The 25,415-nt window shown below is 41.7% G+C and overlaps 1 protein-coding gene across 1 annotated transcript in view; it reads right to left on the bottom strand.

Annotated features, from left to right (window-relative positions):
* The window catches only part of esamb (endothelial cell adhesion molecule b), a 37,754-nt gene extending 12,554 nt beyond the window's left edge, over positions 1 to 25,200 (bottom strand). Inside the window, exon 1 of the mRNA XM_046389393.1 lies at positions 24,710 to 25,200. Within this exon, the coding sequence (XP_046245349.1) occupies positions 24,710 to 24,764 (55 nt within the window). The 5' untranslated portion in view covers positions 24,765 to 25,200. The remainder of the gene's footprint in view (positions 1 to 24,709) is intronic.
* Between the last annotated feature and the right edge of the window lie 215 nt (positions 25,201 to 25,415).

The following is a 25,415-nucleotide window of genomic DNA, read 5'->3' as shown; positions in this document are numbered from 1 at the left end:
TCAACAATGTTATTCCAAATCATCATGAGGGGGACACGAATGCTTGCACAGTTTCATGGCGAACCATCCAGCAGCTGTGGAGACGTTCCACTCTGAACCACAAATGTCAATCTCATGTGGTGGTGCTCCAAAGAAAAAGTCAGGGGGGCACTAAAGTTATCAGACTTTACACTCTGGAGACCATGAAAGTCCGTACAAGATGTCATGGCAATCCATCCAATACTTGCGGAGATATTTCAATGTGGACCAAAGCTGTGAGCCAACTGCTGTCAAACTGCCAACAGCCAATAGCATGGCTTCAAACCTACAGGTGGGACATCCGAGCACAACAGAATCCATCAACACATGAAAAGCTGTCAAAACCCTGTGATGTGTATTTTGAAAAATCTTCCCCCATCTAATCATAAAGCATGTCTGCATGTCCAACCTCGGCCCTAAAGCCATCTATTGGACATGCATGTGTGCGATTAATACCTTTATATCGTTCACCGCCATCACACGAGCCGCTTTCTGATGTCAGCGGACTCATAACGTACAGCCTTACATTACAGCAGAGCGCAGAGGAATTGTCTCTGCATTTTCCACGTTTGAAACACAAATCCTGTTTGTGCTCCGATTTCATTTCCACCAGCTATTGTCTTTGCTCTCGCGCCAATCAACGAACCGCCGTGCATGTGCTGCAACAATTACGTAACAGCATTGAGAAAGAGGTCTTGTTTTGGATGATGCTGCGATTGTGTCTACACGGGGGATGCTGGAAATCTCCCTCTGCTTGGTAATACTATAAAGTGCTGTGCAGGCGTTGCATGTTGATTAATATACGTTGCGTATTGAGGGACACAATCAGAAAGGATCAGGTTTTCTGTAGGTTGATGAGACTACGCTGCATCTTAATGTGAATGCAAACAGTAATTCTGAATGACGACACAGATATTCCATGATGAAGTAGGATAATGCCCTGTAGTCTCCTCACTCCAGACTGTTCTTGTACTTCTTTGAGCAGGTTTATCCTCAGAACTGTGTCATTCAATTGTTTATTAAATGAAGGAAAATCTTCACTAATCCGTGGCTGTCTCCATCTGGGTTGTGTGTGTGTGTGTTTGGCTGCAGACACAGACAGATAAAGACAGTTCAAGATGTGGATATGGGTATGAAGTCAACTTAAATCCTTTACAACAGGGGGAAAAAAAACCCTGCAAAAACTGCCAATAAAGGGGATGCAGATACGATACTATGCAGCCTCTGTAAACTCTGTCCTAATTACATTTCGCCAAAGGCAAGGTTCAGCCACGCTTTATATCTGCTAATTGGATTCTTCTCTTTAGAATAAACAATATTTTTGGTTTTCCTGCAGGGCAATCTCAGCTTTGAGATATTGGTGCAACAGCAATTAAGACAGCAGGGAGTGTTGGATTCACAAACCTGCACAGAAAAAAAATCAAAGAAAAGTCATCCCTATCATGCATGTCTGAGCTGGGGCACAATTAGAAGGTCAGAAGTGAGTTTGCTGTAGTACTGTGAGACGTCCACAGGGGGCAGCACATTCACATTATAAAAAAGATCATCTGATCATAGATAAAGCCACAGTGGAAATCATCTTATCGCCAAAATCTCTGAATATAAGACTCAGTGAGTGCAAGTGCAAACTGAAGCGAGGCAAGAAAACCTGCAGTGAAGAAGCAGGCCTAGCAGGTGTATCCAAAAATAAACAAACAGGTGTCTAATTTACTACTGAAATGCATGTAATTTGCATGTCTAACAAGGCATCCCAACCTAATTCTGCAGTGCGTAGCTGTGATCAAATGAAGTATAAAAAAAAAGCCCTCAGGGAGCCATGTAGGCCTGTGTGAAGATAAACTGATCCTCTTTAACCAGCCCCACTCTATCTCTCCGAGTAATCTCTGATTCCTCCCATGTCTCTCTCTCTCATGTGAGTCCCTCTCTGCAGCTAAAGCTTTAGCTGAGGCTCAGATTTACTCTCCATTTACACCTCTATCCCTCCCTTCTCCACATCGATATGGGGGCTTGGCCCGTCACCTTAAAAGTTAACTGATAATATGCAGCCAAGTGATGGCAGCTACAAAAAGGTCTTGACGGCAGGGCAGAACTGAGGAGAGGATGCACATAAGTCTCCAAGTGATGCTGGAAGTCGCAGTTTTTGAAGTTCAAGAAAACGTTCCATGTTTTTATTCTATTCGGATCTATCTTGAAATTTCCAAGCAACATTCAAGAAAGGCAGAGGAAACTTGTGAACAACTGACGCTTTGTTTTCTTATGCGTAGAGATTAATCTGGTCATATTAAAATGATACTGAAAATACTGAAAAACTTTTCTTTATGATGAGGAATCAACCTCTGACTTCAGTTCAGTCAACTCATGTGAATGTAGACAATATACAGCATCGGTGTTTTCCATTTGTTCCGGTCACTCTGCACAAGGAAGCATCAAGAAGGGCACAGCAGGGAGTGACGATGGGGATGAGGGTCGGTAGAGTCAGAGCCCACAGGTGGATGGTAGAGTGGAGGTGGGACTTACACTTTATGAGCAGCAGCAGCTTCACCAGCAATCAGCATAGCATTCAGGTGAGCCATGTGGCAGCAGCCAGGAAGCAGAAGTGCGCACAGAGCACTGACGGCTCTGCAACGCCACGCTGACACAGGTGCACGGCAGAATACGCCATGCCGGTGTAGCAGCACACTGTCTGAATGAGCTCAATGGCTTTGCTTCAGGTTTACAACCAGACGATCGCTCTTGTTGTGGATGGAAAGTACAAAGAAAACAAGATCTGCGACAAACAGCTGAAGCCTGTTGAACGGCAGAACTTCATGTTAAACGTGGAGCTACATGAGGGGTGGGTGACCTTGTTAAAATCACCTCTCACAGCATGCTGGGATAACACAGGGCTGGTCTGCACTTTTTAATTCCCCAACAATCTCTCCTTGTTGAGCTGAATCAGATCCCGATTCAACTCTTCTTTTATCAGCACAGTTAACAGATAGTACACCGACTGAACTCAGCCTTGTATTTTATAAAAATCGAAAAATTTCTGTTTATGTTTATTTATTTCATACTCCAGTCAATACCCTCCAACTAAGCAAATCCAACCCTCACTGACATTTCCTGCAATTTCCAGATTGAGTGTGAGATATTTAAGGAATAGCTGCCTTGACACAAAGAGTGTGGAAAAATCTGTAACGACTGAAAACATTTCTCTCACTCCGATGGTGGATCATTAATTGAGGAGGAGATCAGTTTTCTGCTCGGCAACACTGCTGATGCGCGAGAAACGAAGCTCGTCTGATCTGTACAGCATGTTTTGTCTGTGCTGAGCTGAGATCTGTGTCAGAGCAGTGGAAACAAAGTCTTAAAAGGACCCCATAAACGCCCAGCCATGCAAGAAACGCAGACAACATAATCATAAATTATTTAAGCATCACATTTCTTTTCCTCGTTATAAGCAGTCATTAGTCTAGCTGGTGACCAAGTGTGTATGACCTGAGTTTTACTTTTATTAGGGGATTTAACAAGTGAAGAACTGATGCTCCAGATTTGCTGATGTCAAACGAGGACAAACACGAACAAAGATTAGGACTGTGCCAAAAAAAAAAATGGGTTATTCCCTGAATTTTGACAGACAGGACAGGGAAGGAATGTAGGACAACAAAATAGCCTTGTTGGTGCAAAACTGCATATTGGACTGACCCCCACAGGCTTCAAACAGATGGTGCTTCAATAATAAATATTTGGGGAAGGCTCCTTTAAATTGGATTACATTAGTGTAATCTCTGCAGCTATTTTAAACCATTTTGAGTGCACTATCTCATCACAGTAGCTTTAATCCCTCTTAACTTTTGATTGTGTTTAAATTGATTATCCTCGCACACATGACTCCAAACTCCCACAACCTCCCTCTGGTTCTCAGTGCAAACTCGTTCTCACAAGCACAAATCAAATGCACATGTGAAGTCGGGCACATGAGCAAAATATACACAAACATACACGTAAATATTGTTTGTTTTTTTTTTTACAGTATCACCTTGAGGTCACAGCGGCCCACTCATGACAGGAAAATGGCAGCTTAAATAAGAAGTGGTATTAGTTTACTACGACTTAGTGGGAGGATTTCTGTGCTCGCTGACATATGGACAAGATTCAGTTTGAGACTACAGAAATATTTTTTATATGAGTGCAGGAAAGTTGGTAAGGAGGTTCACTAAGGTGAACAAAAATGGTCCAGCTGCCACTACGCCCACAGCTTTGTTTTAAGTACAAAAACTGATCTCTTCATGGACAGTATGAACAGGAGAATCATTACAGATAAACCTTTTTCATTCCACATTTGAGCACCTCATTATTGTCTTAGGCAAGATTTGAATTACTTCATAGACCTTTTACTTTTAAAGCTACATTAATTAATCCTTGGCCACTTGGGGGCAGTGCAGCAAGCAGGAAACGTAAAACCGGCATACATAAAACTGTGCTCACCAACATGTAGTGTACAGAGGACTTATCAGAGCTTTTTTCATTTCCTGCTACAGATAAAAACATCAGGGAGTGAACCGAAACAGTAAAACTGAAGGACAAAAGACCTGAACTCAACAATGAGCTCCATGAAACTGAGCGGAACTGCAGAGCCAGGGGATAGTCCATATGCAACTGATCATGTGGTCTATTGTTAACATAAAACTACTGATCACGGCCACTTAAGAGGACATCCTGGAACTTGGTGAACTTGGTAACACTGGTGCAGCCTCCACCACAAACACACAAAGCAAGGAAGTCATTAAAAAACCCCACTGAGTGTTAATTTCCTCAGTGCAGCCATATTTTTAACCAGACCATTGTCTCTGGAAGGACTGAGGCAAACACTGAGGCTCAGTACTTGTTAATTTCTTATTGCTGAAATGATTTATAACCTTAATCTCCCGACCAATAAATCGTTACGACCATCACAACCATGATTGTGCGTATGTGTGTCTTGTGTGAGCCCACTACAGTTCAAGAACCTTTTGAACCTTTTGTCTTCCCACTCTCCTCACAGTGTTTACTTACACACATGATAATGCAGTTAAAGCAACAGGGGCACGCATGCTTGTGTTCATGCATGTCTTCTTATAGCCCTGACATCCACAGTGCCCTCGGAGCCAAACAAAGAGACGGCCAAAGGGGAAACAGAGAGACGGGTTTCTATAGTCAGCGAGGGAAAGAGGGAGCAGTGGGCTGAGGCTTTGATCACATGCAAATACCACACACACACACACACACACACACACACACACACACACACACACAGGGGATATAGTGTATATATGGGAAAACAAAGACTCTCACTGTGGAGCAACTTTTGTGAAGTTGAGCAAAAGGTCTACATTTCTACATGTGCGTGGGTATTAATCTGATCAAAACAGGTGCAGTCTGACAGTGAAGCCTCTGAACAACAAGCAGCTGATTCCTTCTCGCGGTTGTGGTGTGTTGGTCAGTCGGACTCGGACTAGTAGCTGCCGGTGGCCTTTTCATCCCAGCTGTCCATCACAAGTCCCACAGTGCCCTTTCAGCCAACTCTTGGGTCCTAGTGGCAGGGAATGAAAGGCAAACTGAGAGCTAATATGGGTCTGCCACCACAACAGAGCCCATAACCACCCTCACACCGTCTCGGGTCTTTGAAGAAGATATTTATAAACCATTAGTGTGGCAGCGGGGCGAGGGTTGGCTGTTTTATCTCCCAGATCTGTCATGTGTTACCATGCACGAGGCGAGCTGTGCTGACAGAGTGCTGCTGAGTGACAGAGTGAGGGCTGATAGGGCCGCCGCTGCAGGAAGTCCAGCGGAGAACGAGGCGGCTGAGGTCTCGACTTTTCTCGACTGCCTCGCCACTTCACTGCTTGTGGGACACGGGGAGGGCTTTATGCAGCGAGACCATAATTAAGAAGTCGAGTGATCTGATTTCAGATTTCCACCGAGCTTCTCATCAGAGAGGAATTACAGGCTTATAATCTGCATGCAACATCAGATACTCAAATGCTTCCCACTTTCATCGTGGGAGAGGTGCAGGGGACACACGTTTCAACATCTGAAGACACTTTTCTCTTTCTTATGTGTCTTTTAGTATCTGCATATGGTCCGTCCATTGAAATATAAGGATACAGCCAGCTGGAGCTGCAGTGCTTAGCAGATTAACCAATAAGCTGACAGACAGAAAATTTACCGCAAAATATTTTGATAATCAGTGAATCATTTCAGTCATTTTTCAAGCTATTATGTCAAACATTTGCTTGTTCCAGTATTTTAACTGTTAAAATGAGCTGTTTTTTCTTTGCCATTTATAAATGTAAATTAAGACTCTTTGGGCTTCGGACAGTTGGTTGGACGAAAGAAGAAACTCGGGCTGTGGAAAATTGTGATGAGCATTTCTGTCAAATAAAGTAATTAAAACAACGAAGTGATCTATAATAAATTGGTAATTGCTGGCAGCCCTACAGCCAGCAGCCAGACAGCCTAGCTTAGCAACAGGCCTAGAAACATATCCAATCTGGACCTTAGGAGCTGATGCCATGACAATATTTGGCACCATCGTAAGAATATAATGAGAAAGAATATACTGACCAATAGTAAAAAATGACTGATATGGACCATAGATAACTTAAGCAGAAAAATAATATAATAGTGACACAATTTCCAAATTACCTCAAAGCTAATTTGCCTTTTTTAATACTTATCATTTGAGGTACCTGACACCAATATATCAACTTATCAGCTTGGCCAATTTATCAGTGTAGCTCCAGTCCAAAGACAAACAAACGAAACTGTGAAAGCAACAATCTGACATTTTGCAGTAGGTTATCTGCCAGACTATTTCATGATAAAGACAGTCGGACTAACCGTTTCCCCGTCCCCCTAGTCTGTATGTCTTCATGTCTTCATGCTTGATACCTGACACCGCCAAAAAGCGAATAAACCGTGCAATTAACATTAAAAGAGTAGATCTGACTTTAGCTTTCACCAGACACTTAAAGGTTAAGTCTCGGTCCATGTGCCCTGGTGTGAAATCAAAGCACTGAGAGGATCATCAGTTCCCACAGCCACAGCTACTCCCAGAGCCCATTTATAGATTTTAAAAGTGAAATCCAATCCATATTAGTGACTCTGACTAATCAGTATTATTCAGCAGGGTTCTTTCCATGGATTGAGCCATTTGTGTTGTGGAAGAAACACATTACAGCAAACCTTTTAGAAAACATAAGCAAAACACTTAGAGCTGAACCTGATTTTATGAGCACTCGGGGTCAGCACAACAATCTACCTACACAACATTTATGACCTTAAACAGAAGGTTCAGCAAATGTGTTTGCCAGTAGTTACCTGTTAACACACCCATCAGATACAGAGCAACATTAGTAATAATTTGAATTTACTTTTCTGGTCACCTGACAAACGTTTTCCCTTTTCTTTTTGGCTGTGGTTTGGTATCCTCAAAGTTCTAAATAAAACACCTGCCTCTTTAGCAGCTAAAGGTTCACTGTGTTCACCAAAACAACGAGATAAAAGACAACGTCCATAGAAGCCGATCAATGAGGGTCATTTAATCCACTCTTAATTTAAAAATATTGATCTGTGCAGCCATAGAACACCAAGATATGTCAGGTCTTTGGTCAAATTTAAACTACAGCGAAGTACATGTGAGATTACATGTGTAATCTATCTTTACCTTAAGCACAGAAATGAGATGATTAATAATTAACATTACCTGTTGCAGAGCCATTCCATAGGCTAAATCAATATGTATGAATCCTAATTTAAATCCTAACTATAGCATGCCATTTTATCATGCATTTAGAACATGACAGACAGGATTCACAGCACATATCCTAACCAGAGTCAGGGCTCAGATGGTCAGTAGTGATGGTCCATGAAGCGCTACTGGCCTTCATCTCCGCTGTACATTACATCCAACACATCTGACACACGCAAACGAACCCGAGTGGCCCTCTCACCCACCCACATGTCCACCTACAGCACAGCTGAGAGGCCTGGATGAAGGTGAGAAGGTTAGAGTCTATAGAGACCAGAGGACATAACTTAGCCTGGCATATCTCCCACCTGAGCCCAGTTCACTTACTGCACATTTCACGCGAGGACACATTAAAGGGTCAGTACACCCGAATCGCCAGTCCAGTTTGAGTGATAGACTCATGAGTTTGAAATCTTATCAGATCCCAAAACACTGCACAGATGTCTCGGCGGCCATTTTGCCATGCCTTAGGCCACCTGAGTCAAATGACTGACTCAAATGTATTTATCGGGTACTGCTCTGATCAGCAGTGATGTAATCTTGACATGTTAATGTTTGTCCATCAGTGAGATACAACAAGCACTGAAGTTCCAGATTGTGACACACAAATACTGTATTTCTGTCCACACAATAGTCTTCCATTTGAGTGTGTACATACACTCAAACACCGTTCAGTCAGTGCTGAATTTTAAGGGAGACTGAAGTCAAAGATAAAAAAAAAAAATAACCACCATAACGTCGTTTGGCAATAGGAAAGCAGTTGGTTGCCTATTTTTAGCGGATTTACTTGAGATTGGTCGGTTTTCGACTTGGTCGAGATAATGAATCCCAGATTGCTGAATGTGTGTGTGTGTGCGTGTGAGTGTGTTAACGGATGAGTGCAGACATATTGTGGACAGAGAGCGCTGAATAGCTGCTGATGAGCCAATCGGGACCTTCAGGTTTCTGCTGCCATCAGTGTGTGAGTGTGAGTGTGTGTGAAAATGAGTGATTGTGTCGTGAATGTGTGGTGTAAAGCACTTTGAGTGGTCAGTTGACAGACAAAGATGTATGAAGGCAGTCCAGACCTTAGCAGCTCTTTCCTCTGACTATTTCAATTTTCAATTTATTTATATAGCACCTTATACAATCGAAATTGTCTCTAGGTACTTTACAGAGACTCAGAGCCTGAACCCCCGAGCAAGCAGACAGTGGCAAAGAAAAACTCCCTTTTAACAGGAAGAAACGTTGAGCAGGACCCGGCTCACAAAGGAGAACTATCCTGCTGATAGTCGGCTGGGTAAAGAAGGGGGAGAAAAGGTAGACATGACAGAGAAGATGAAAGAGAGAGAGAGAAAGAAACACACATACAATAAACATCATACATTACAAAGGACAAACATGACAGGTTGTTATAACTGGAATTCTGAAGACTGTGTATTTCATGTATTTGTTTTTTAGCTGATATGTTGTTTAAGTTAGTTATAATAGTTATAATAGTTATAATAGTTATACTATGCCATTAATCGGCAGTCAAGTCTGTGTCCTCATCAAACAGAAAATGTTAAATGGATGCTTGAACTCACATGAACACGTACTGCATGTTTTCTTCAATTACAACCCAGAAGATGCACTTGTTTAAAATCAGCCATTCAGTCCATCGGCCGTGCAGATTCGAGCAGCAGCTATTGCTGCGCGGTGCAGCGGTTTCCACTGCGGCAGCCGGCAGCGTTCACGTGTGACATTTTACCGCTGAGTGAAGTGGGCTGCAGTCGTCCGTTTGGCACGAATCACAGGCATGATCAATGTGGCGCAGTGATTTGTACAGGTAATTTCACTCTTGCTTTACTTCCCTGCTGTGCATTATCGTGCTAATGTGACACTTTATTGATCCCCGTAGGGAAATTTTCTTTTCACGGCAAGTGCAGGGTCAGTAACAGGAGAGCAGCACCGCAGCTGGTAAAGATTCAGTGTCGTGTTGAAGGATGTTGGCCGACACGGAGGGCTAAAATTCATGGCCTGTGGTTGAAGGACGGTCACCAAAACTCAACATGCTGCCAAAACGGGCCTGAAGTCTGTTCAGCTTGAACATGCTGACGGCTGGATTTACCTTCAAGGAATCATGCATGTGGCTCATATGGTTATATTTAATTAAGTCGCGTTTTCATATTTTTGGCCATAACTCAAGTCATATGATCCACTATTTTGTTGTTGCTGTCAAATCTCAAGCTGAAATGACCAGTTGATTGATCAATTAGTCATTGACGCAAAATTAAAGAAAATTGTTTTGTTTTCCTATTCCCACGCTCTAAATTGGGATGATTTGCTGCTGTTTTTAGTCTAGTGTGATAGCAAATTAAACATCTTTGGGTTCTGAACTCTTGGCCGGACAAACCTGGGCTTAAAGAAATTATGATTTTCAGTATTTTCAGATCAAACCAGATAACAAACAACCGTCTGAAAGCAAACACTGGGAACCTCATCGCACAGCTCATGTTCTCTGCTCTGTTGGACTCTTCTGCAGTGATGTTAAAATCTTCACGGCTCGAAAGCAGAAAAACCAAAACAACAAAAACCACGAACATTTCCTTTAAATTGACAGCAGATTGCTCCCACAGAATGATTAGCGGTGAGTGAGCCAGGGTCAGATTCAGTGATCAAGTTTTCAGCCTCTGACAGATTCCCAATAAATAAGAAACACGCTTGCAAACACGCAGCAGAGACAGAAACCGTAGCGATGTGATGGACCATATAATTTAGCCACTGAACGTTAAATTACATTCCCAAGAAAACGACATAAAACGCTGCCCCTGATTTACCCGCGTATGGAAGGAAGAGACAAAAGAGAGCAGCGGTAATTTAAGAGAGGTGAGAGGACTATAATCAACATGGATTATATCAGAGAGTAAAAAGGATTCGATGGCTCCCACACCCTGACATCACAGATTAAGCGAGAGAGGCTTTTACGGCCTCTCGAGGGTCCGCTTGCGAATGCATTATAAACTCTGCTTGTGTGCTGGGATTAGATGAGGAACAGTTGCTCCCCTGAGATCGGCCGTGTGGTGTCTCTGTGTGATGGTCAAAGACAAATGAAAGAGATTTATTTTGTCTAATCCTCTTGAGCTACTTTGCTTTTCACTACGAGAAGTTGACAGATAAGAAGCTGTTGTCTCTGCCAAGTGGTGTTTACTGTGAGGTGGAGGCCCAGAAAGAAATGGGTGTGGACGGATGAAGTAAGTGTATTCTTCATTCTGCCTTTCAGGCAATAAAAGCACATCTGATCTGTCTGCTGATTATTGCACTGATTAGTCGTTTGGTGTTTAAAACGTCAGAAAACAGTGAAAATGTAACTTAAATGTGATTTTGTCCAAAATTAAATGTGTTGTGTTTAAACTATAAAAACAGCAAATAATCACAAAGAACAAGAAGCTGGGACAAAGAATTGTTTGATATTCTCGATAGAAGTATTAATCATCTATAATGTATAACTTAGGTGTACGTAAAAGTTTATTAACTTAAGTAATAAACTTTTACGTACATGCAGAGACAAGCTTCCAAGTAGTATCTTTTTTGTGTCTGCCAAACAGAAAACATTTTAATTTGAAATCACTTTGAATTGTTTCCAAGTTCAAATAAAAAACTTTTTTTTTTAGTGGCACCATGTTAAACAATATCCAGCCCTGTGTACTGTGTCATTTAATTTTAATTTCTTCACATTAACTGGTGTCCTCTGACTGTTTTCTTTGATTTTGTTGTGCGTTTTAAACAAAACGTCACACCGGGCACAAGAATTTTATATGAAACAGATGCGACATGTTAAGTGCATGAGTCTCTACTATCATCAGCAGCATTTCAAAGTGAGATTTCAAAATGAGTTGCGCACTAAATGAAGCTTTTCATGTTGTTTGTTCAGTGCGGCAACACCAGGGGGCTATTCTGAGTGAGTTTTCTGGTTATAGATCTTTATATAAAAACACTTAACATGAAAACAAAAGTCCTGCATCACACAAGACTTTTAAAATCAAAGCCTTGGAAGACAATTGCTCACAGCGTTTCCGTGTTGTTCCATGTGCCTCACGCTCCTCAAGGCCTCTTCTAAAGCTCAAGATCCGAGTGGACAGTTGGCAGCAAAGGGGTTAAGCCTTTAATTCTGCCACAGTTCAACTGAGCATCGATCAGTTTGGATGGATGAGGCCACTGATGGAGGCGAAAGCAGCGTTTGTTGTGGAGGAGGTGATTACGGATGAAGATGTAAACAGCGTGTTTGTACGCACACATAATAAAACATCTCATTTGTGTGTGTGAGTGTGTGCTGCGAGGAGTTTATGAGGATAAAATGTCAGCACTCTCCTGCACTGGCAATTAAAGCCAGACGCGATGATTTTATAGACACATTTGTGCAGTGACTGAACGGCGCCCGTTGCAGTTTAACCTCGGCGGCCTCACGCCCACGCTCTGTGCTCCGAGCCCCCTCTGCCCACAGTCACGTCTCTCTGCAGCAGCCCCACAGATAGACGATCACTCTTTCTTAGGCCAGGTCGCTAAGCTGCCTCTCTACGCTCTAATCTCATTATCAGCCCAAGCTGGCTTTAGCAACGAGGGAGACGAGATAGACAAAAGTCGTACATAAGAAGACATCATAACATGACTGCTGTCCTTTGACGCGAGACACAATCACATTATGGTGGAGAGACAAACCTGTTAGTGAGCATGGCCGGACTGCGGGTGGTAAAGGTAGACAGATAACGGGTTGTGTAAAATCACAGTATTTCCCTGTATAATACTGTAAACTTTAGTCTACAAAAAGAAGTAGTTCTGACTTTATATTAATTTGAATAGCTTTGAATTTCACTACTCCCATGTAATTTATACTTTTTTGACAGTTATCAAATGACAATTATTGAGTAAAACGAGCAGTAACTGTGTACTGTGTACTGACAAATACACATCTCGTGTGTGTGTGTAAGAGGCTTTTGGATGGTGCTCCATAAAATTAAGCATATAAATTTAGCGACTACTGATTTAATTTCAATAAAGTCTAGGAAACACTTTCATTCACTGTTTCACTGGTGCTCCAAATCAACTGCAGCATTTTAGGCTGGAGTTGACCACTAATTCAGGAAGTTAAACTGCTGATCCAAATTTCAGCCGCTGCACAGCATGCAAAAATGCAGCAAACGACTCATGAATTCTGCGCCCAGTTATGTATTTTTGACCACCAACACTGTGGTGCCCTGGATGCGAGGCATAAAGTGGCCGTCACTATTCATTTAACGCTAAAAGTGTCTACTAACCCTAACCTTGTTTTAAAGCCATTTTTAGGAAAACTGTCTTCTGGGAAGAGAATAGGGCTCCTGAGGGCACACAGGGACACATTCTGCTAAACCAGTTAGGTCCAAGTGTTGTGTAAACTGCTGCCTGGTCCACCCAACTCGTGAAAGAAGTACAAATTCACCTGTAATTGGGTACAGAGATTCACTTTTGCCCTTAAATGGACATGCACAGCAAATATTAACTCCTGGATCTTGTCCTGATTTTCCTTCTCATATAGAACGAGTTATTTTTTAGTATTTCATAGCTTAACTGCATCAGGTGTTTTTCACTCCAAATGATCATTAGTTGTGAATAAGACATACTGATTGGCTTATCCTCTACAGTATATTCCGCCCTGTAAGCAGAAAGGTTATCCAGAGATCTGCTCAATACATCAGTAAAAAAATTAGACATGTGGTGGGCTGACAAACAATGGCCAGCAAAGTCAGATGTGAACAAACTTCTGGTTACTTCTTGTCCTACATATGCAGGCCACTTTATTGGCCACTTTAGTCTCTTGATATGTAGTCCTCACACTTTCTGTTTGTACTGTTCAAACAAAGACAAAGAGGAGTATATCAATTTTCTTACTGGTGTAATTCATGCTGAAAACACAAATGTTCATGTAGGTGTTTACCTTTCAGGAAAAGCTGGACTGGACATTGGGCTGATTTATTTAAGTAAGTTTAAGTAATGTGCAGCAACATTTGTAATGAAACGTACCTACTTCAACCTATTTGAACCTCGGCACAACTCGGACAAGCAAGCAAAATAGGACAAGCCGTAACTCTAAACTTAACCGCTTTGCGCTCACACCGTATTGTATAAATGGAAATAATATTAACTGCTTAATTCCACAATATTTATTTTCAAAAACGCCACACGTTCTTTTGACTTGTCAACTGAGTTCTGTGTTACAAAATAAAAACCTTCTTTTGGTATTGCAGGAAATCTGTATGTCCCCCTTAATATTGCAGTTCTATCATTTCTGTGACTGCAGCAGTTCCACTAATTTTCTCATTTCAAATCAGGGAGGACACACAAGTACGCTGATTAGAAAATCTAAATGCACGACCGTCGTCTCCACTCCAGGATTCTTCTGAAAACTACAGCAAGATCTCTGTCCATATTTTGTTCTTCTTTTGGCCAATTAGTCAGTTTCAGTGTGCAGGAGGACAGAATAGTGAATGAATAATGAAATACCGTCTTAAACGCTACAAAACCGCCAGACGTTTTACTCTGATCACTGATTACTCAAAAACTGGACGAAACTCACTACAATGTGAAAATGGGTTATTGGCTATTTTAAAAGCAAGAAGATTTTTTTGTTTTATCTCAACACTGAATAAAAATATGTCTCTGTAATGCAGTTATTTGCAGCAGCTGACAATTAAAGTTTTATTCTTTCAAGCTCTTAAAAGTAATTGTTAATTTCTGCTTTGTTGTCAGTCGATGCTGTGGCTCCAAACTTTTTGAAAAAGAGGGCATAAAAAAATGCTTCACTTTACAAGACAATATTTAAGATTACATCTCTCACAGAGGCAGCTGCTAATCAGGGAGAGAGACCATTCGCAGAGCCAGGGAAGGTGTACTCAACCCAGAAGAGGTGGCCAGATTCTGGGAGACAAGGCCAGTTGATGGAGGTTTCCAGCTTTTGGTTAGGCCACCCGTTTTATCAAACGTTAACAGCTGTAGGCGGTGCAGCTGACAAAAAAAGGATTCGGTTAAATGACCATCAGCCTGATGGCATCAGCAAACGCTTCCTTGTATAAATCATATTCATTCAACTTAGTTTCACTCCATATTTTTCTGCTGTTCACTCATACCCTGCCTGCAGCGGCTCCACGCCTCCACCCGCACTCACCAGGGGGGTCCCACCCTCAATTTGAGAACCACAGCACTCAGAGAAGTTAGTGACTCACTTAACAAAAACGCCATTTTAACGGTTCTGAACCCAAATCAGCTGCCCTCCAAAACAGAGACATTCACAACTGACGTCACTGTCACCTGAAAACGGATAGCATGCAGCATGATTCTTCCCTTTTATATTCAAGGAAAGGTCTTCGAATGTCTTCACTGAACTGCACAAACAGGCTGAATACAAGACTCTGTAGGTACCGTTCAGTTTTCAGGGCTGAATCTTTTCTACTGTATCTCTCAAGTTTCAGAATAAACTCTGTATTTTAGTGGTAGATTTGACACCAGAGAAAGTTTATGACTTCACCTTCCCATCTGAAATGAAGCATATTTGATGTGTGAGCTTTGCCGGTAAAGGTGCCATGGTTACTGGGCTTATCAGGTCTGAGCAGGTTTCTTAGAAGCAGCTGTGTGTCGCCAGATCAATTTAGAGGACCAACCAACCTCTGGGCTGGAAATAGAAATGAGCAAATCCCCCTACTGGAAAAAAAAAGAAAAAAACCACACAAGGTAAGACTCGTTCTATAGATCCTAATATATGTAACTTGATGCATGACTGCCTGCTGCTACTTTGCAGACTAAGATACATTAGAGTGCTTCACAAAGCAGTTCATGTTTTTGGATACACGTAAGGCGAAGTTAATTGCAGCGTTCCTAAATATGATATCAATACATTAAAAAAGTTATTTTCCAACACTCACATGACTATTTTAGATTGGTTATAAAACTGACGATCCAAACAGTTTAACCACCCAGTTTCAGTGTAAGCAAACTTGTCTGTTAATGCGGTTTTGAATGATTTAGTCGGACTTCATGCGTACTTGGTGCCAAAGAAAGTACAGCGGAGAGAAAATGGGGCTGTGTTTGTTAAACATTATGACATGTTTATGTCTGTTGTACACTCACGGTTACTAAACCAGTGATAGTCCATAATGCGAGAATGGCATTTCTAAAACGGACTTGGCGAAAATGATCCGTTTACACATGGACGCTATCGAAGACAACATTGGAAGTTTTCCATTTGGATTTTCTGTATATTTAAAGTACCTGCGTTTGAATAAATTGGACTTATCTGTGAATAAATGTGCAAAATAACCATAGTCCAAGTCTCTCAATCAATTCTAGTCAGAAAGCAAAATGACTGCGGCAGAAATACACGTCAATGCACTGAAAGACAAACCACCACAAAACAGCTGAATTATCAGCTGTTTTTTGTTATTAATTCAGAAATTAATACAGTGGCCAAGAAGGAGAAAGGTACTGAAATGTCCTCTCTGGATGAGAGTTTTTTTTTTGTTTGTTTTGTTTTTAAAAAAGACTGATAGGATCACTGTGTAAAATACATTAAAATATATTCCATCCTATCCTGTGGACTCCAATCTCATACACCCAGCTTGAATCTTGACCCATGTATTCTGAGAAAATGAGCGACACCGACGAGCCCAGGCAAAGTAATATTTCAGTGTCAGTGATGACATGAGAAACAGCTGCAGGATCAATAGTTGCCTATATTTAACAGAAATTTCACACAATCTGTAGACTGTAGTTGAATGTGGAAAAACACTGTTTGATGCGAAATGCAAATCCCCCTTTCATTTCATCTAAATGCTTCTCGTTTGAACTCTTGCACAGCAGCCTGTGTGTGATTTGAGCATTTTTGATCATATTTTCTGTGTGAAAATATTGGTGACACAGAAACAGTGTGTGATATGGTTCTGTTCCTCGCTAACTGGGAAACTAAGATGCAATAAATTTCTCCTGATATTGTTGGTGAACAAAGCAGAAAAATGTGAATCTCACCTGGACTGGACTACAGTCCTCGCAGTATGGCGAACAGAGGGGGTGATACTGAGGAGAAATTTCCCTTATGGAACCTTGGTGGTCATACTAATGGCATCTGGAGAGGCTTACACACAGGAACGTCACTTCAAGTGACGGTAAGGTCATTACTATGGCTGGCTTCAATTCTCAGTCATCCCAAAGAGCCAATTATTCCAGGGATTGACAGATCACTGAGATTATAAAATACCATTTGGCCTTGCGTTCTTCTTGCTAGGTTGTTTTCGATCTTGAGCCTCAACACCCCGAGGTATTAATTCTAATGGCAACTGCCTCACCACCAGAGGGACCAAACAGAGTGAAAATTTGATCCATGAACTAAATTGATGTTACAGCTGCGATAAACACTTGAGGGCCGGAAAATAAAACGAGGGGATTTATGAAAACGACAAAGGCCACAGCTGGAATGTAACTCACATGGTGAGCAAGGGAAGGTAAAGCACAGAAAATTGAGGCTTTAAACTTTTTATGTAAAAGATAGGCTAAAATGATAGATGTGTACGTGCAGTTTTGACTTTGATTCATTTCAAAGATGAAAAGGTTCCATCTAAAGAGTTATTCCCTAATTTGGTTCTTAAAAGGCTCTCACTGCAGAGAACCAATGAGTATAAATACATGATTTTATCAAAATGTTGTGAATTGCAATGACTCACATGATCAGGAAGAGTTGACAGCCGTGGCAGCAGCTCCCTCAAAAGCTAGTCCATAACCAGTTATTAAAATAGAATAAACAGGAGATACGACAAGAAAATCTGCAGCCAATTGCAATCCACATGACCAGTTATTTCACCCTGGACTGTAAATGTCAACCTCATGTTGGTGGCACTAGAAGAAATATCAGATGATCACCAAAGTTATTAGGACTCATCTGATTCAGAACGTTAACCTCCGTACAGAATTTCATAGCAACTCAACCATTAGTGTCGAGATGTTTCAGTCTGATATTTCAGTCTGAAACACCCATAGAGTTATGCCGCTAGTATGGATAAAAATGTGATAGGATTTTGACATTATATATTTAGAGGGCCTTTAAGGTGCCTGTTATTATGACCACTGGAGAAGACCTACAGGTAAATCACTTCACTGGCTGTATAAGCTGAGTAAACCTCAATACCTCAAAACCATTCACAGACAGAACCTCATAATTCCAAGGTCACAAAATATTATAAAAGGGGGAAAAAAAGGCAAGCTTTCCTTGAAAAGTGCATTACATGAAAGGGAGTAACATTACAGAAGCCCAGTGTAATGCAGTTTTAATCTGTAAGGAGGAATAACTGCAGCCTGTGCATTTGAGCTGCCTCATCACTGCAGGATTGACCTGAGGGACCTTCTTTAGCCTCACATAACTACGCCTGAAGCCCGTAAGGCCTGGTTACACCTCAAACCAGATGACCGCATTAATCTGGCCACAACAACCCTCCCCTCCATCTGGTGAGACAGTCGAGCAACAGGAGAAAGGAGCAAGGATGCCTCTCACTCCTCAATGAATACTAATCTCTCATCTCTGACACAGGGAAAACCATCCTGCTTCCCAAACACACCAATTTTGTCTTTTAGCACCTAAAAAGAAAAAAAAAAAATCACAGCTCTCAGAGAACTATCATCTAGCATTTTAAGACTAACCTATCACCAAAGCAGCATGACAGAAAAGCCATCCAACCTCAGACACCTCAGGAAAAAAACATCCCATCTCCTATTGCTTTACTCTAACAGCCAGACAGGACCATAATCTTCTAGCGTCCTAGTGCAAAATTCATCTGCTTCCACCACACAGTCCAGTTTCTACCTGCACTGAAGAATCAAAACAATAAAAGGTATTTTCTTTGTTACAAAGCAGTAATTTTTATGCATCTTACCCTTGAAAATCAATAATCATAACATGGGTAAAAGCTTTTCTTTTAAATGCTGATGAAACTGTTCATTTTTACAATCATATCATCTCAGTCTTAGCGCAGCAACCTGCTGTAATTACCTTTTTCACAATGCTTGTCAGTGTAGTTGTGAGGAATTGCAGAACTGCTTTCTCGAGCCATGAGCATCAGCCTCAACGGGAATTTTTTTTTTTTTTGTCTCAGACCTCAAGAGAAATGCTTCTTCTCAAATCAAATGTCGCTGCAGACGACATTTAGTGGGCATGCGATGTGTATGTTTGGATGCTTGGTCTCTGAAGTTCACACGGTGGTTTCTACCCAGAGCAAGGGTCTCATTTAAAGAGGGAATGTACCTCATTAGTGTGTACCATTTTCCCAGGGTGCACCTGGTCTAAATCGTCACGACCCTCGCCTACGCCTGGAGTGTAAATGACACACTCCTCTGAGATGCATCATTTATGGGCCACAATCAGCAGGGAAACCTGTGGTCAGTACGAGCGCAACACACCTCATCTGGATGCTTTTTCCTTTGCAGAAGCTCTGTGATTCAAATGCTCTGAAGGTACTGTAAGCTCAAATAAGACTAAAGAACAAAACAACAGTCCTAACAGTCTCATCTCCAAGGTGGACAAACCTGGACTGGTTACCAGTGGCCACATCATTAGTCGCCCAGAGATGGAACATGGATAGAGAGGTGACAACAGGTGAAACACACCTGTCACGCTACAGTGCCAGCAGCTTTACCACTCGCTCAATTAGCCTGTGCTTCTTTATGACTCACTGCAATGAATATTTATGAGTCACAATCACAACAATCACAATCTGTAGGTATATCTAAACAGGGATTTAATCAGCTAAAAAAAAAACAAAATATACGGCCACTGCTTTTGAGACAGTCTACCATAAAGTCTGACATTTGTGAGCAATGGGAGTCACTTAGGTGAAATGCTGACATTCATGTAAGTTGGGAGCATCTTCCTTTTGAAAGGAAACAAAATCTCAAAGGGTTAATGGACATTTCCCCCAAACCTGTTCATTCAAAAGTAAAAAGTTAATGAGGAACTGACTTATTACTCCCATAAACATGAACCAGCTGCTGTGTTTCCGTCGACATATTTTCACGCGTACAAGAAGCGTCACATTCGAGAAGGTCAATGGAAACAGAACAATTGGAAAGAACGCCACTTTGCTTGAGGTGGTTTTTGCCTTTTTTAGAAAAGAAATGAACAGATCAATTTCAGTACCATTTTTTTGACAGCTCTGATGGAGCTCAGGATTTATCAGGAGGACGGCTGCTTTACACCCCAAAAAACTTCACAGTACGAAACTGGACTCTGAATATGTGACCTTTTAAGATGTGCAGAAGAACACGGTACGACACTTTTGACCGTGTGAGGAGGTGACAGGTGACAGCTGCTACCTCCTCACACACAGGCTCCAACAGAGAGATCCCACTTCTGGACTGTGAATAGCGAAAATGCATCAATGTCTTCATAAGAAATGGAGCTGGTGACAAAAATACGCAAGATGTCAGTATAGGCTATATGAATTCCACTTTCTCGATAGAATTCATATGTCTTTCATTAGGCCATGGAGACAATTTAAAAGTTAAAATTTGAAGGTCACTTTACTGCTGAATGACACCATGGTGATAAGGAGCAGCCCATTCCTCAAGTAGTTTAAATAATTCAAGCAGACAATATGCGGGAATGAATAGTACAAGAAAATATACTGTAGAAACCTCATTTTATTCAACTTATCATATATGACTCTCATGCATGACTTCTGGAGTTACTGTGTGTTAGCGACGACATTATCTTCTACAAACAGGGACAAAAGCTCAACATGTCTATTGTTTAATCATAATGTTTTATTTGGGGGTTTAGCTTTACAGATGACTGCCTCCTCTTCCTCATTTCCACCGTACTCCAGTATTGTATTACTGATCTTGTGCATGTTCTCGCGCTGCTTGTGTTTCTAGGTTTCCTCACACCGAAACATGCAGGTTAGGTTAACTAGCAGGTATGAATATGAACATAAATGGCCGTCTGTCTCCAAGTGTGAGTCCTGTGACTGGCCTGGGATTGGCTAACCAAAGACATTTTACACTCATCATATGAGCTGGTGATGCTCTTTTCATACCTGTTTCCTCACAGTCAAGAGTAACTTCCATATTATTCCTTACTGAATAAGCATGATAATGAGTGTTAAAAGTGTGCTGTGGACAGCAAATCACTAATGCAGCACAGTACCAAACATCAAAGTGAGCCATTCAGCAAGAAAAATGCTGATTAGCTTTTGTGAACATAATGGGTAACAACGTGAGCCATATTTTTCTGTCTGATGTTGGGGAAAACCGTTCATTTAAATGTGCATCAGCTAAAATATGATTCTATCACCTTTATAGCAGCAAAGAAAACAAAAGCCGCTGACTATATTAAGACTTTGAAAATGGACGGCATGCATAAACATAAATCGCTTTTGCTGTGACACTAACATGAAATGCGAGTTTATGTAACTGAGTGTAAAAAATCTGTTTATTGTCAATGTTAACATTAGCCTCAACTCCATCAAAGTTCACTCAGTACATTCACATTGTTTTGATCGGTCTGCCTCAGAGTCACGTCAGCTCAATGAGCCGACATGCAAAGCTCCAATCAACACCTGTCAGCCTCCACTACTGCAACTGTCAGCGGCTGCACGGCGAAGTTACACATAAAAAGCCGAGCACTGCTGTCCCCTTTGTTGTGTGGCGAGGGCGAGCCAATTAATCTGACCTACATTTACATGATGGGTTCCTTTAGGTAGCACCGGCATTTTCTGCTTCTAATCAGAGTGTGTACCCTCTGCGGGGGTCTTCTGCATGTCCGTCGCACACAGAGTGGAGTGCGGTCATTTAGGCCCCCCCTGTTGAACATCCACACTAAGGTGTGCGTCTGCCTAACAACCTCGGGAAAGATCTACAGTGTCAGGATGTTTCCTTAGCAGCAGAACGACGGCTACTTCACTTAGACAGCAGGAGGATGGAAAACTGATGCCCTTCCTCTGAGAGAGATTCTGGAAATTTATTTGGATTTCTGAAATTCCTAAAGTTGAGTTAATTAAATGAAAACTAAATGTTAATGGGAAAGAGGGACGAATGGATGGATGTTGTACTTTTTACAGGTACAAGTGTCATCTAAGTAAAATGTGTCCGTACTGGTGATGAAGGAAAATCCTCAGTGGGAAGTTGACTGAAGTTTCACTATGCAAATGTATTAAAAACTTAAATACTTCTCCAACTCTTGTGATCAGAAACATTGATCTGAACCTCCATTCTGAAGTTCTTCTGTGAATAGTATTCTCATAAATATGACTTACAGTGATTTCTACACCAATAACAACAGCCAAAACACAAAGCAGAGAATGAGTGGAAGGACAAGGAACTGGCAACAAATCTGGAATTTCAAAATGAAGAAATGAATGGATATCTAACTTTATTTTTCACCAAGCCTGTACAGTTACATGGGCAACCATATCAGTGGGCCCTCGTGATAAGAATTTTTTTGTCAAGCAGTAAAATTACAGTTATTTTTCTTTATTTGACCAAATTCTTTCTAAAAACTAGTGCATTTACTGTGTCATTACAGTTCAAAAACAGCAGCTTGACTGAGTCTTTAACTTTGATTTGTACTCTTATAAAGATCTTCCAAATCTCTAGACATCCAAGAGTCTTTATTGCTGTAGCTGCAGAGGCCAGCCAAAGGGAAGCTTTACACTGATAGTTAATTTTCATCCAGCACCCTGCAGGGAACGCTGTTTGTTTCCAAGCTGGACCCTGACCGACTAATTTCTTATTTAGTTAATCATGCAATACATAATCAGAATTACCCTAAGCTCTGTGAGTTATGCTGTGAAAAGGGATATAACTGGCTGGCAAAGCTTTCGCCAGAGCCAAGATGGTTCCCGTCTCTTTATAAACCAGCCGTCACTGAACACAATCAGCTGAGGACATGACAATATTTTAATAGCTGAGGCATTTTTACAAGAAGGGGGGGGGGCAGAGGCTGGCACTCCAACCGAACTCTACATCCAGACTGCTGGGAGCCAAGTCACCTTTTCACTGTCCTCAGGCCAATTTGAGCTACCAGCAGCAGCTAACAGCACGGACACACTGCATGACAAAACCAGAATGTGATTTATAGCCGTCAGTATTTATGAAGCTTAACAAAAAATAAACGTTCAGCATCTGACTTAGATCATAAAAAATGAAACGATCCTGTGAGCAGCTAAGTATTAACAGACTTATTTTAGCGTTCAGTGACCAATTAGCTACGGGTCTTCGCATGTAAAAGCCAATGAGCCGCTCGTTTCATCAATACCAGCAGGGCCTACTCTGCTCGTGTGAATTGTGACGTTTCTGACAGGCAGATTTGGAATTTTTTTATTTATTTATTTATTTATTTTTTGGCAGGCTTAGCTGCTGTCAGAAATGTGAAAAGAAATCCATCGTGCAAATGAAGAAATCCATTCAATCATCAGAACAGAAACAGGCTGAAGTTTCCTGTCAGTGAGCTGCAAACTGAATTCATCCAATGGTCTCATTCCATTTAGCAGTTGCACAAAATCAAAGGATGTAATTATCACGCCACGGTGGTTTCCACACAGAAGCCCATTAAGACAACGCAGATTTAAAGCCAGGTGTCCTCTGTGTCGTTAAAGGACGACATACACACTTCAGCGTTCAAAAGTAAGTTAAAGATGGACATAATTTCCCCTTTTTCCAGTGCTTCTCCTCAATACAAACCTGTGAACCAAACAAATCCTGACAAAAAAAGACACAAGCTGTAACAATCTGCGATTTCCACACTGGGGGAAAGCCAACATCTGGTAAGAAACGATGCAGCGGCACAGCTGACAGGAACACGACTGGCCAAGTCACAAAAGCCTTAGGGGCTTCTCCGAGTAAAGCCTGAATGAAGCCAAATTTTTGTCGATAAGACACAGGAAAATTAAAACGATTAAACACATCTTGTCAACATTTTTGTGTTTGTTTGTGACTGTGCGAAGTGACAGCATCCAGCTGGAAAACAGGCTCTCGGTTTTGGCTCGGGATGAAATGTTTACAGTCCAAACTGATGATTAACAGACAAATGTGACAAAAACTCTATTTGGTATTGTTAACTAAAAGCTACACAAAACATCTGTACTGCGTAGCTTCTTCCTGTCAGACATTCGGTGTAAATGTTGAACCCCATACAACCATTATCATCAAGTGACAGCTGGAACTTCTTGTCCAGGTCTCATTAAAGTGACATCCTGCTTGTTCAGGTAGGACTACTGTGCTTTTATGTTATTTTTAACCTCACAGGGGACAATAACCATCAAGGGAAATCAAAAAAGCAACAACATTTGACTTCCCTGAAATTTCAGAGCATTCAACCGTGCAACAACATTATGCCCTCTTAAGATGAAGAGCACTCCGCTGTGTGCTTAAAAAGGGACCTCTGGTAAAACCACAAGCAGAGGCAGCAGCAGCCACAGCAATAAAAATTACATATTTCATGAATTGTCAGCGTGCTTGTTCCTGCATTTTAATTCAAAATTTCGCTGGAGGAAGGAAGGGGATGCAGAGGAGGTTGGGTTGGGGGGTTCAGATTGACAAATCTTAGAGGCATCTTGGAGAAGGTCATACAGGTGCAGTACACACAGTACTTTGTATAATTGTACTGTTCTTTACTGGCCTAATTTCTCACAACTATCCAGTCAAACCTTAAAACTCACATCAGCCTGTCATGTGAGGAATAAGTTGGTTAAAATCAACTGACTTTCTAGATGGTTCCAAAGTGGAGTTTGATCACAGGCAAACCTTGAAAGAGAAAGGTAGACCACTGAGAAACCACAGCATTATAAGTACGCATGTCTCACTTTCCACAATGACAACAAACTGCCAGTGCACTCTGGTCTCACTCCAGAGCAGCACACGCGGATTAATGCCCGTCGACTTCATTAATTGGCTTACCTTGACAAATCCATATTAACATCAGCATGGCCCGAAGTCTTGTCTTCATGCCCATGGCGCAACATCCACCGTCTTCTCCAGCGGACAGGAGGTTTCTTTCTTGTTTGTTTTTAAAGTTGACACCAAACCCTCTCCTCGACCCTCAACTGCTGCTCAACTGCGTTCAGGTAGCAATTAACACACACCAGCGAGGTTTGAGCGTCTTGATTTAAAGCCTCCTCTGCTCTTCCCATCCCGCCCACAAACTGCGCCGGACATCGCGGATCCCACCGGCGACTCCGCTCGCCTTCACTTCACGAACCACAAAAAGAAGCTCGAACAGTAAAATTGTTTTTCCTGTGTGTTTCGTGGTGTTTGGACACACTTCCGCTGCTCCACCTGCACTTCAGTGCGCCTCGCTGCGTCTTGTGCAGCAGGCTCACCACACTGAAACTGAAGGGGCTTGTTCCACCTGCCTGAGCTGCTCAGTGACGCCCCCTGGCAGCGAAACCTCAACTGCACCTCGTCAATTAACAAGTACTGCAAAGGCTACAGGGCGCCTTTCGTGCGGCCTACTTCTTCGAGTATTTAGGCTCTTTTCAGGTTTGAGTGCAGCTCTGTGATGACAAACACAATGACAAACATGTCCACTCAGGTCTAAAGGAGGATGCCCTGTTTGTTTGTTTGTTTGTTTGTTTGTTTGTGTCATGGGTAAAGGGCTAACTCA

The sequence above is a fragment of the Scatophagus argus genome, chromosome 5, assembly GCF_020382885.2.
Source record: "Scatophagus argus isolate fScaArg1 chromosome 5, fScaArg1.pri, whole genome shotgun sequence".
Classification (NCBI taxonomy): domain Eukaryota; kingdom Metazoa; phylum Chordata; class Actinopteri; family Scatophagidae; genus Scatophagus; species Scatophagus argus.
This window is presented reverse-complemented; position numbering and strand designations above follow the sequence as displayed.